Below are 13,329 nucleotides of genomic sequence, written 5' to 3' on the forward strand. Positions count from 1 at the left end.
GATTACAGACGCCTGCCACCACGCCCGGCTAATTTTTGTATTTTTAGTAGAGACAGGGTTTCACCATGTTGGTCAGGCTGGTCTCGAACTCCTGACCTCATGATCCACCCATCTCGGCCTCCCAAAGCGCTGGGATTACAGGCGTGAGCCACCACGCCCGGCCCTGGCCTTTTAATTTGGGTCTCTTTAGGCAGTCCCTTTTTCTGTCTGGTTATTTTTGTCCCAATTCCTCTATGCCCCCCACTTGTTCCTTCTACTTTGGGTAAGAAAAATCATTCATATTTCTTGTATTATTTTCAAGTCAGCATGTTTTTGCATGAGGGCCTCTCTTACGGAATAAGTGCATGGACTTTTTTTTTTTGAAACAGAGTTTCGCTCTTCTCGCCCAGGCTGGAGTGCAATGGCACAATCTCGGCTCACTGCAACCTCTCCCTCCCAGGTTCTAGTGATTCTCCTGCCTCAGCCTCCCCAGTAGCTGGGATTACAGGCCTGCACCAGCACGCCCAACTAATTTTTTTTTCATATTTTTAGTAGAGACGGGGTTTCACCATGTTGGCCAGGCTGGGCATGGACTTTTTAATAATGATTAGTAATCTCGGAAAATCTTCTTAGTTTTAGAGGAAGCACTATCTGGATAAATGAAAATAAGGTCTTGAATTAAAATATCTGATTCGGCAATAAGGGTTAAGCTTATTTTGTTTGAACGTCACCAAACTTGTGTATGTAAAGTACAAGGAAAATGGCTGAGAAAAATTCTTCCCTTTCTAACAAAGAAGTCAGCATGGTAAAGACAGATATATTTATTTCATATGACAGCACGTTTCACAGGATATGTACAGAATGTCTGTGTACCACTGACTTTAATACTGTACTTCTATAAAGTTTATAGTTATAAATATTGTATGCCACATAAGCAATAAAATTCTTACATATAAACAGCAATCTAATATAGAGAACACAGAGTTCACAAAGAGATCCTTAGTGTCTAACTTCTGCTCTGCTTTTAACAGAACTAGTAAATATTTAATAATACACAGAATAATGGCTAGTTATTTGCAGCATACCTTTAACTTTCATAACTTTGTGCATTTTCAGCAACTTGCCAAGTATAATTTTCCTGATAAAGGCTGGGCTGCTGATATGTATATTTTAGACAGTAGTTTATATCCAATAGGAAACATTGCTCACAGATCTGCAATTTGCACTAGTGAAGTTTACCTAACAATGAATTATTTTGCTAATGGAGAGCAAATACCAAATACACTAGTCACATGGATGTTAAAGCCACAGTTTCAACAAGTTAATTCACATTTTGAAGCAACTGCTTATAGTAATACTGCTGTTTAAGACGCTACTGCTGAAATGATTAGAACCTCCAAAAAGCACAATATAAAACTCACAAGAGTTATTTCTAACAGCAAATCTTGGCTGTTAACAGAGAAGATTACTTCTATAAATATAGTATTTTGATAACATTTGAGCATTTAGAAAAATGCTTTTTTTCCTAATAGATTTGCTTTATGTCATAAGTGCAGTGCAGTTTGCTGTGCTTTTAACATTCTACATATTTGTAGCCATGAACGCTATTTTTTGATATTCCCTCAATGTACATCTTTAAAGGTTAAGTGTGGACATAGGAATTTAGGTGGACATATACAACTCTTTATATAAAAGGAATGTTAATGTAAGTCTTAATGGGTAAAGATGATTGTAACTGAAACTGACAAAGAAACAACTATTGCTCAAGGAGTTTTCTGATTGGTTTACTTAATGATATCAAAATACTACATTCTGTAAAAATTCTGTATACTTCTTCAAAAAATTAATAAAAGCGGGATCAGTTGCATATTGGCAGTGCAGGAGACAAAATCCGCAGCTACTTTGAGGTATAGCCTCTAAAAACTTAAAGCAGCATCATAGATGTGTTACGTAGCCTCGTAAGAGAGGGGAGAACACACACTGGGTATATTCCCAATTCAAAGCACTCAGGGGACGGCTGCTTTCCCTGCTAAAAGCAAAGTTCCAGAGCAAAAGCAGCAAAAAGAAAATATGGGAGGGATATGGGCAACGTATACTCGAACGTACGCAGAGAAGAGAGTACGGTTAGCTCTACTATTTCTCATTGAACTTGGTGGTATGTGCCTTCCCTGCATATAAGGCCATAGTGCTTTTTTGGGAGCGCTAGAATATCCATCCACTTGACAGTGACCACAAAATAGGCTGTTTCCAGCTGTAAGAACGTCCTCCTGGAGGAAAGCGTATGAAGGTGCTGGAGTGAAAAGTAACAAGGTTGTGTGTATTTGAAGGGGTTGCGTGTGGAACGGTAGAAAATTCTGATTCTGTGGTGAGATTATTCTAGTTTTGAAAACAAAATTAATGAAAGGTCCAAATTACATTTGCAGCCATCTTTTTGGTAATGTGATATTGAAAAAGGGACTTTGTTGGAACCTTTAGGTATAATTTGGTCTGAGTTATAGCCTAGAAATTAAAGTATGAATTGTAAAAATACGTAAATGTATACAGAAGTACATGTGTTTGTATGTATTATATATGTACACATACCTATACTTTTTTCCTTTAAAGCAATGCCTTTCAAAACTCTGTTCACTGTAACCTTGGCAGCTCTTTGGTAAATACTCATAGATACCAATTGTTAACAAGTATGAGAGGGCTGGTGGAAATGTCAGCTGAAAGTTGGGTGGGCTTTTTGAGATTCTTCAGAAGACTGACCGAAAAGTTTCTGAATAAGGACTGTTTTCTAAAGTAGTTTTAAGTACTTTTTATGGCTACTACTGTCTCCTATTCATCCGAAGAGAAATACATCAAAACTCCAGTTAACAATGAGAAGGGTTTTTCCTTATTTCCAATATACACATAGTCCAACTCTGTACACATCAAATAGTGGTGTTTTGTGAAGATATCAGTGCACTTACAATGACTTATTGCACATAATGAAATACTAATGCCCAATTCTCTTGGCTCTATCCTGCCAAAAGCAAGTACCCTCTGTTTTCTATTGCATGGCGTTATCTTTCTGTAAAGTCCAGTGTGGGTGAAGCCTTAGAGGCCAAGGTCGTGAAAGGATCTACTGGAGGGCTGGTGCCGGGCGGGAGCAGAGGGACAGGAGGTGGAGGAGGTCTTCTTGACGGCAACACACAGAAAGAGACATTTGTACCTTTATTCCAGTCGTCATTCAATGTCAGGTTGGAGCCAGAAAATGAACTTGGCTGATAACCCAGTAAGTCTGAACAAGCTGACTTTGACTTCCCTTTCACACCACAATCCTCTTCTTCCTCGAAGGTTACCCATCCTTTCGGGTTGCTGATTTTTAATGTAGACTGGCCCTGTAGATCAAAACTGTCCTTAAAGCCATCAAGTGAAGATGAAGCCCTGCTTTTGTTATGACCAAGAGGCTGCAGAGAAGGGAAAGGACTGATAGTAACGGGCTCTTCTTTGGAGAACCATGAAGTTGCCTCTGATTCTTCAGACTTGGCTCTAAATGGGTTTCCAGGAGCAGCAGTCCTGTCACTGAAAGGATTTGTCCTGATCAAGCCAGTAATAAATGGGTTTGGAGAACTTCGCATATTTTCCTGGGATTGACTCCGAGCTGGAATTGGAGGCATTGTTGGCATGCAACTTACAGAACTCAAAGTATTAACATTACTTTGCGTTGCAGAAGGCAACTGAATCAACCTCTTTGGGTCTGGGGTGGGAACAGGTGACGTTTGAACAGATAGCTGAGCCTTTGATACAGCAAGCAGATTAAATGACAGATCTTCAAATGGGTCAATCTTTAATGGTGATTCTCTTTTGCCATCAGAGATTCCATTTGTTTTTACCTGCAAAAGAAAAGGAGCACTGAAAAATCAGTTTATATTTACTCTTAATACCCCCTATTCTTCCTGTCTCAATTATTCTTCCCTTTTAGGGGCAAGCATGTAAATTTAGAAACTAAAAAGTAGCTTTGTGTAGTTTGTTACTCCGGTGGTTTAAATAAGATGAAACACCTACAGTCTTTAAAAACTTCTTTCTAAATAAATCCTTTCTAATTAAATCCATTTTTAAATCCCTCAAAATCAAATAGAGCTTATTTCATTCATGCAAGTTTTGAAATGGTAAGAAGGAGAATTGTACAGAATTAACAAATTTGTTCATGCCCAGTTCTATCACATTTCAGCATGAACTTAAGAAATCCATACTTATAACTTATGCTAAATCTATATAAATAAAATTCTAACACCCATCTATGATGATGATGTGGTTTCATTGTTCTTTTAAGTGTGTTTTCTAAAATTAATGTTACTATGGAAATTCAATTTTATACATAAAATTAATTCTATTAGCATATTTTATTCCTAAGATGAAGACTCCATCTTTCTGTCTTCTACTTGGAAAAATAAATTTTGAGAGTTCTTTGCCCACCCTCCCTTTTTTTTTTTTGGAGACCAAGTCTTGTGCTGTCACCCAGGCTGGAGTGCAATGGCATGATTTTGGCTCACTGCAACCTCCACCTCCCGGGTTCAAGTGATTCTTGTGCCTCAGCCTCTGAGTAGCTGGGACTACAGGCGTGTGCCACCAGGTCTAGCTAAGTTTTTGTATTTTAGTACAGATGGGGTTTCACTATGTTGCCCAGGCTGGTCCCAAACTCCTGAGCGCAGGCAATCTGCCCACCTCAGCCTCCCAAATTGTCAGGATTACAGGCGTGAGCCGCCACGCCCGGCACAGCTGACTTTTAATGTAAGCTCTCCTTTGTTGAATAAACTGAGTAATGTGAGGCTGGGCGCGGTGGCTCAAGCCTATAATCCCTGCACTTTGTAAGGCTGAGGCAGGTGGATCACCTGAGGTCAGGAGTTCCAGACCAGCCTGGCCAACATAATGAAACCTGTCTCTACTAAAAATACAAAAAATTAGCTGGGCATGGTGGTGCGCGCCTATAATCCCAGCTACTCAGGAGGCTGAGGCAGGAGAATTGCTTGAACCTGGGAGGCAGAGGTTGCAGTGAGCTGAGATCGCACCACCGCACTCCAGCTTGGGCAAGAGCAAAACTCCGTCTCAAAAAACAAAAACTGAGTAATGTGACAACTTTCCGTAAAAAAATTGACCCTCCTGTCTTGTAAAAATATTCCAAAACAGATACACTATTAGTAACCAAATGCAACCATTGCTTAAAACCAGAGGAAAAAAAGTTCCATTTTCTATTTGGTTTATGAAGTCTACAACCACAATGATGTGCCTAGAGTGGTGCCTGGTCCCTTCTATGTGACAAGAGTTGGCTGTGAACTGTTATCAGTAGGAAGAGTGCTTGGAATTCCTTCACTCCTGCCCTAAATCCCTTGGTCCCTACTCCATAAAGAAGGTGGTTGGAGTGGAGCACAGCCAAGGGACTGAGCAAAGACAAATGATCGGATGAAGGAAAAGAACTATGATTCTGGCCTCACAAGCAAATTAGCTTATCAGGCATACATTATTAATTTTGAAAAAAACGTATATAATTCTTAAAACTAGGGTAGATGACTTGGACACTTATGCTAACTTAAGAAAACTTCAGGGTTGGATACCATAGGGCAAAAAAAAATTCAGTTCAAGACTGGCAATGTAATAAAATGAGCACTGCCCAAAAGGAATTTGGATAGTTGTTAAAGCAACATAACTATACTTTCATGAAATATATTGGGAAAAAACAGCAGCAGTCTCAATAAAATGTAACTGCATACTATGAAACACTTAGTTACTGCTTACGAATAAGGAAGGATGTTCACTTGTAAAAGGAAATGGATGACTTAAGTGAATAACTTTCAAGTATCTGTTTTATTCAACTATCCTAGAATATGCTTTATAATTGGTTGAAACAGTACATTTTTTTCAAACTTAGTGTGATAAATTTGTACAAAATTAAACAGAAAACATGTCACAGACTTTAAACTGTACTCTAAATGTCTTAGGTAAGTAGACCTATATGTGGAAATGTACTTAAAAGGAAATTTATATAGATATTATAAAATTAACTCTATATTACCAAAAATCTCTGGACTATTTATAGTTAATACAAAATGGAAATACTTCTGTCTGAGACAAAATTCTCCTATGGCAGATAGAACCGTCTGCAACACAGACATTATAGGAAAGGAGAATTTTGTGCTCTGCCAGCTTAGAACAGAAGTCACCTGCTGCATCAGTGCTATACATTTAAACACCTTTATTTTCATATATAAGAAAATTTTTATTTCAAAATAAGTTAATTTGATAGAATCAGGATCATTTTTCCCAGACTTGAAATTACAATGACAACCACATCACCATTCATCACATTAGAATTAATTTGTAATCTAAGCAGGATTTGTGATGACAATATTAAAATTGGTGCTATTTTTACAGAGAAAGGTGTTGGAAGGACCTTTAGATAATCTTGTTATACTGGTAACTTTCATCTTTCTAAACCATCAATTCTTCCTTACCAATAACAATCTTGCTACTAAAACTATTTGAAAAAATATTTCCCCCAAATATTTTTTCCTAAAAAACATACTGAATTTTGTGTTTATGTAATTACATAAATGCCATTGTTAAAACCAAGAACTGATCTGGTTTTGCCAAAAAGGCCTTCATATACCTAAATCTTACTTTCTTGAAGTTACACTTTTTAGTTTTGTTAATTTTCATAAAAAAATGAAGCAAAAAGTGGTAAAGCATTAGCAAGAACAACTACATGGTTCCTAAAATCCAAAATACTAAGAAAAAGAAAAAGCAGGTTTTATGGTATGATAGAATTTATTAATGGAGACAGGTGGTTTTAAAAATGGGTGAAACTTTAGATGTATGAAGCAGAGATTCATACATCTAATGTGCTGAGACGGATGAAAACACATGTAAGATTGATAAATTGTCAGATACCTGTTACCCTGATGGTTGCTCCTGCTTTGAGAAAGGAAACAGACATCAAAGGAAAGAGTTAGGAGGACAATCCGAGATCAACCAGCAACCCTAACAATTCAGTCAACAAAATACTTTCTGTTCTAAGTTACAGACAGAACCCAAGAGCAGCAATATTTGCAGGTTGTAACATAAATTCAAAAGACAATTCCAATTCCTTTTATAATTTTGTTGAATTAGGGTCCAGACTTTAGTTTTGTCTAAGGTTGATTACTAACCAGTTCAGTTTTGTTATTCCAAAAATAATACTCCAAATGATTTCAGAGTTCTAAAATATTTTAAGCAATCTGTTATGGACTGAATATTTGTGTGCTCTCCCCTCCCAAATTCATATGTTGATTCCATAAGCCCCTGTGTGATGGTATTTGGAGGTGGGGCCACTAGGAGGTAATTAGAGTTAGATGAGGTCATGAAGGTGGGACCCCATGATGGAATTAGTGTCCTTATGAGAAGAGACACCAGACAGCGTGTGCAAGGGTGTGTGCATGCTCTCATTCCAGGCACCACATGCAATGAGGCTGTGTGAACACACAATGAGAAGGTGGCTGTCAGCACACCACAAAGAGTGCCCTCACCAGAACTCAACCATGCTGGCACCCTGATCTCAGACTTCCAGCCTCCAAAACTGTGAGAAAATAAATTTCTGTTGTGTAAGCCACCCAGTCTATGGTATTTCATATGTCAACCCAAGCAGACTAAGACACAGCCTTAGGATAGCCTAGGGATGTCATTATTAGAGAAAATGGCAATGTAATGGTACAAAATGGTACCATTTTTGGTACATACTATTTTGCAAAAAGACTACCCTACTGAAAATTAGTACTCATCTAGCTTGTTTTATCTTACTCAAATTTTCTGAAGGATGATACTCTTAATATCATTAATTTACTTCATAATGTATTAGTTGGAAGGTACAAGAAACTTGTACCTTACAAGAAATTTGGAATTTACCTTTGTTTAAAAATGAAATCATAATCCCTCTATAATATACCATTATTTTTTAAAATCTAGTATCCTCAAGCAAGTTTTGAGGTAAATCTTCTCCAATATCTAAACCTATTACTAAATAGCAAAACTAATTTTGACAATTCAGAGACATCACCCTGAAATATATTAAGTACTTTAGAATTTCCTGCCTAGTAAACATGAGACTCTTATTTAACACTCAGAGTTTTATGTATCAGCTCTGGCAGTGGACAGGAGATCAGGAATAGGTTTATACTGAGAGGTACAAGGTTGCTGTATCCTCCATTAAATGGGTCTAGAATGCTGCGATTTTTCTACCAGGTCTCACAGTAACAGTACAGCAGTGAGTTTGGTTCCTTTACTTCCAGTTGCATTTCCTTATTTCTGGCTCTCAGCTGATACAGATGACTAAGATGCTAGAAGTCAGATAGATAAGTGAGGATTTTTTATACTTTGTAAAGGACGTATAACATGTTATATAATCACTCGAATTAAACGAATCTCTTCTATACAAAATTATAAAGTCAAAGGATAAATAATAAAAAGTAAAACTGGGTCATATACATTATGTTTTAAATACCTTGTAGATTTGGAATAGGATAAGTAAAGACTTGTAAAAGTTACAAATGTTCAATTCTAAAACTATTCCATGTCATTACAAAATATCAAACTTGTCATATTTAAAAATCTCACCATCAGGTTTGAAAATCTTGTAAATTGTTCAACTTAACAGCTACTTCCAATAATTTAAAAAATTTTTTATTATTTTTGAAATAGGCATTATTTTATGGTTCAAAATTCAAAAGGTACAAAAAGATAGAAAGACTCCTCCTCACCTGCCTCCTGGCCCCCAGCATTGGGCATTCCCTGGAGGAAACTGTAACCACTTTGTCATCCCTCACAATGACACTCTGCATGTAAACAAGACCCCACCCTCCAAGAAAGAAAAGTATGTCTGTGTATCTAATATTAAGGAGTTTGATATCAATGACTGAGGCAAAAAGATACTTCAGGATTTGAAACAAATATCTTTGTCTTTTTGATGAACTGACAACCATGAGATTCAAGAACACAATCTAAGGGGGCACACACAAAGCATGTGCCCGTCGGCCACCAAATCGCTATACTCACTTCAATGAAAAACATAAATCAAAACAATGGAAAGTTTTCTGAGAAAATGATATGTGTCTTAGAATGATTTTATAATGATAACTACAATCTCAGCTAACAGTTTGCACCTCCAGAAGTTTTTCAGAGTACTTTATCTACTTTCGTATTGGTCTAAGGACACTTAAACCATCAGAGTTTTAGTAATTATGGCACGCATCTACAATGAGATGGATGCCCTAAAACAGTCCTAGAAAGCTCAAAGTGGCTAGTTGAAAAAGTTTTTTGCCCTTCAATTAACATTTTAAAAACTACAAAAGAGTATACAAGAAAATAAGAAAAATTCACGATTCACTAAAAATGGATTAGCAGAAAAAAAAATCATTTGAAGGAGTTCTACCATTATTATATATTTTCACCATCCTCAATTTTTCTTTTTTCTTTTTTTTTTTTTTTTTTTGAGATGGAGTCTCGCTCTGTCACCCAGGCTGGAGTGCAGTGGTGCGATCTCAGCTCACTGCAACCTCCACCTCGCAGGTTCAAGCAATTCTCCTGTCTCAGCCTCCTGAGTAGCTGGGACTACAGGCGCACACCACCACGCCTGGGTAATTTTTGTATTTTTACAAAACAAAAGAGACAGGGTTTCACCATATTGGTCAGGCTGGTCTTGAATTCCTGACCTCAGGCAATCGACCCGCCATGGCCTCCCAAAGTGCTGGGATTACAGGCATGTGCCACCGCTCCCAGACTTCATCCTCAATTTTCTAAACTAAAAAAATATAGAATTCTTTTTGGTATTAACCAGCTTAAGGGAACATTTATTTTTCTGTATTATATATCCTTCAACTTTTACAAATGTGACTTAATAAATGCTAACTGCTAACTTTATTCATATTGTATTGAATCATATTTACTTTAACATCTGTTTTCACCCTGTAAACACTTAAGAAACTGCTCACTTCTGCCAACTAGCTGGACATACCTATATATCTGTAAAAATAAATGTAAACTATTACTTATAAATGTGTAAAAGGGACATTGCCAATACGTATTATTTCTGTATTTCAGATCTTTCCAAAGTGTAAAAGAAGACTTTTTATTTATTTATTATTATTTTTGGAGGTACAGGGTCTCACTGTGTCACCAGGCTGGAATGCAGTGGAGCGATCATGGCTCACTGCAGCCTTGACCTCCTGGGCTCAAGTAATCCTCCCACCTCAGACTCCCAAGTAGCCAGGACCACAGGTGCATGGCACAACACCTGGATAGTTCTTTAATTTGTAGAGACAAGGTTTCTCTATGTTGCCCAGGCTGGTCTTGAACTCGCAGGCTCAAGGGATCTGCCCACCTCAGCCTTCCAAAGTGTTAGGGTTCACTCATCTCACAGTTTTTTCAAAAGAGTTTAATGAGATACTTTTAAGGAAAGATCACTTTGAAAATTCAGAGTAGGCTGGGTATGGTGGCTCACGCCTGTAATCCCAGCACTTTGGGAGACTGAGGTGGGCAGATTGCCTGAGGTCAGGAGTTCAAGACCAGCCTGGCTAACATGGTGAAACCCTGTCTCTACCAAAAATATAAAAATTAGCCGGGCATGGTGGCAGGCACCTGTAATCCCAGCTACTCAGGAGGCTGAGGCAGGAGAATCGCTTGAACCCCGGGAGGCGGAGGTTGCAGTGAGCGGAGATCATGCCACTTCACTCCAGCCTGGGAGACAGAGCAAGACTTCGTCTTAAAAAGGAAAAAACAAACAAACAACAACAAAAAACCCAAACATATATATATACACATATATATGTATAATAACAAATATAAAAAGAAAATTAAAACTCGTATTTATTTTTACTTCTTATAACAGGCAATAATTAAAATAGGTATGTTCAAAGACTAAATCATATGCATCAAAGATAATATTTTGTGTAACAAATGAGACTTACTTGCGGTTGTGAGGAAGCTTCTGAAGGCAAGCTATGGGATGACCTGCTTCGAGGTGGTGGTTGTGGTGGGGTTTCCAAATTTGGCTGGGGGCCAGACTGAGGCATAGGTGCTGCCACAGGGACAAGAGGCTCTTGCAACCTTTGAGCAGGCGGGGGCAAAGAAGACTGCGGAGGAAAAGCAGACTGAGGCTTCAGTGGTTCAGGAAGGAAAGTTGAACCTAAAAAACCAGTGGTTGTCAGATGTTAGGTGTATTCTAGAAAACCATGTTTTTTTCCTTCTTTAGTGAAATGTTAGGAGAACATTCTAGTTATTTCTTCCCCCAATAAGTAGCCTCATTTCTTGTGGTATAATGAAGGAAGGATATAGCTATCTGAATATATGTTGTAGAAGGTGGGAGATGACAGAAGGAAAAAGAGAAAAATATACAACAAAACCAGTACAGTATTTCTAATATAGTATCTACCTTTCTTTTCTCTCAATTTTTAAAAATTTTTGATTTTTGAGACAGGGTGTTGTTCTTTTGCCCAGGCTGGAGTGCAGTGGTGTGATCACGGCTTACCACAGTCTCAACCTCCCAGGCTCAAGTGATCCTCCCACCTTAGCCGCCCGAGTAGCTGGGACCACAGGCATGTGCCATCACCCCTGGCTAATTTTAAGAGTTTTTAATTTTTTTACAGGCGGGTCTCACTATGTTGCCCAAGCTGGTCTCAAATTTCTGGGCTCAAGTGATCCTCCTGCCTCAGCCTCCCAAAGAGGACCTACCTTTCGACGTTTCTGATGTTTTGCTTTGGCTTTCAGGAGTCAGTCTTCCAGCAGATGCCCGCGCGTGGCTCTGTGGGGCACTGATAACTCCAGCACGAGGAGGAATCGTCTACAGATAGGAAACATAACACTTGAGACATTTACTTACCTTCCACAGGTAAAATTCTGTGAAAACATTTGCTTTTGCATCTCATTTACTTTCTTCTATGGTATTAGTCTCTAATTTGTCATTTTAAGTGCTCTCTACTTGAAGCCATTATAATGATGAATTTTAAAATCTTCCTGTTTACTTCTGACTATTTACTATGTGCCAGACATTATGTTAATTAAGTACTGTACAGGCATTTCCATTTCATCTTCAAAATATCCCTCAGAAGTAGGTATTATTTTATCATCTCTATTTTAAATTAAGATGAAGAAATATATACAACTTGCCCAAAGCCACACAGAAAGCAGAGCCAGGATCCAAACTCAGGTCTGACTGGCTGCAGGGCTAGGGTTCTTAACCATGTGCAATGCTGTCTTTATGGGGAAAAACTGGGATGATTTTAAAATATACAAGGAGATAGAGAGATATATACCTGAGCAACTAGGAGACTTTGGGGAAAAAAACACCCTGAGATTTGTTTTTTTGCTTGTTTTTTTTTGAGATGGAGTCTCACTCTGTGGCCAGACGGGAGTGCAGTGGCACAATCTCTGCTCACTGCAACCTCTGCCTCCTGGGTTCTGGCACTTTCCTGCCTCAGCCTTCCGAGTAGCTGGGACTACAGGCGCCCGCCACCACATGCGGCTAATTTTTTGTATTTTTAGTACAGATGGGGTTTCACCATGTTGGCCAGGATGGTCTCGATCTCCTGACATCATGATCCACCCGCCTCGGCCTCCCAAAGTGCTGGGACCACAGGCGTGAGCCACCGTACCTGGTCAAGATTTGTTTTTTAAGAGATGGGGTCTTGCTATGTTGCTCCAGCTAGACTTGAACTCCTGGGTTCAAGCGATCTTTCCATTGTAGTCCCCTGAGTAGCTGGGACTACAGGTGCATGCCACTGCCACCCAGCCATATATATTGTTTTTAAACACAGAAGTACAACTTTTGAATGACTAACTCAATATTCCGAATTAAATACACTGAAAGACTCATCAGTGAAAAATATTTTTTCTATTTTCATATGTTTGCTGAAGGATCTAAGCTAACAATATTTATTTTAAGCAAAATATGAACTTTCAAACTCACAAAAATCCTGACTTTCTTTTCCTATACTTATGGTATTCAACAGAATCAAGAAAGTTCTTGTGCCAAGTGTGGTCATGGGATCAGTGAATGGCAAATTTCCCTTTTTTTGAAAAAAGGAGGATAAATATTTGAAGAGTAATATTACATATAAAAAAGAACCTTCAGATTGTTAAGTGGACAGCTACAACAGAAAAGACAAAAAATTTCTATCTTCATAGGAAGTGGTTTCCTCAGTTCTCACAATCTTAATAATCTTAATTTCTAGGTACCGTAACAGCTCTCAGTTTCCTACTCTTCAGATATGGGCCTCTCAGTAGTCCCAGCTCCTACTGGACTAGCCTAAGTCACTGATTACTGGTTTCTATTTGCTCTTTCTCTCTGTTCTTGATTACCTG

The 13,329-nt window shown here is 38.3% G+C and overlaps 1 protein-coding gene across 13 annotated transcripts in view; it reads right to left on the bottom strand.

The window, feature by feature from the left end:
* Positions 1-784: 784 nt before the first annotated feature.
* Positions 785-13,329, bottom strand: part of SYNJ1 (synaptojanin 1) — a 99,777-nt gene continuing 87,232 nt past the window's right edge. For 6 of the 13 annotated variants that reach the window (XM_034948278.3, XM_034948272.3, XM_034948277.3 and 3 more), the window contains 4 exons: positions 11,701-11,809; positions 10,938-11,155; positions 6,892-6,915; positions 3,702-3,839 (listed from right to left, as the gene is read on the bottom strand). In XM_034948278.3, coding sequence (XP_034804169.3) covers positions 6,895-6,915; positions 10,938-11,155; positions 11,701-11,809 — 348 coding nt within the window. In that variant the 3' untranslated portion in view covers positions 3,702-3,839; positions 6,892-6,894. Of the gene's footprint in view, positions 3,840-6,888; positions 6,916-10,937; positions 11,156-11,700; positions 11,810-13,329 lie in introns of those variants that run through there. The other 7 variants (XM_055105250.2, XM_034948271.3, XM_063601298.1 and 4 more) reach the window with 3 other exon arrangements.

Source organism: Pan paniscus, chromosome 22 (genome assembly GCF_029289425.2).
Source record: "Pan paniscus chromosome 22, NHGRI_mPanPan1-v2.0_pri, whole genome shotgun sequence".
Lineage (NCBI taxonomy): Eukaryota > Metazoa > Chordata > Mammalia > Primates > Hominidae > Pan > Pan paniscus.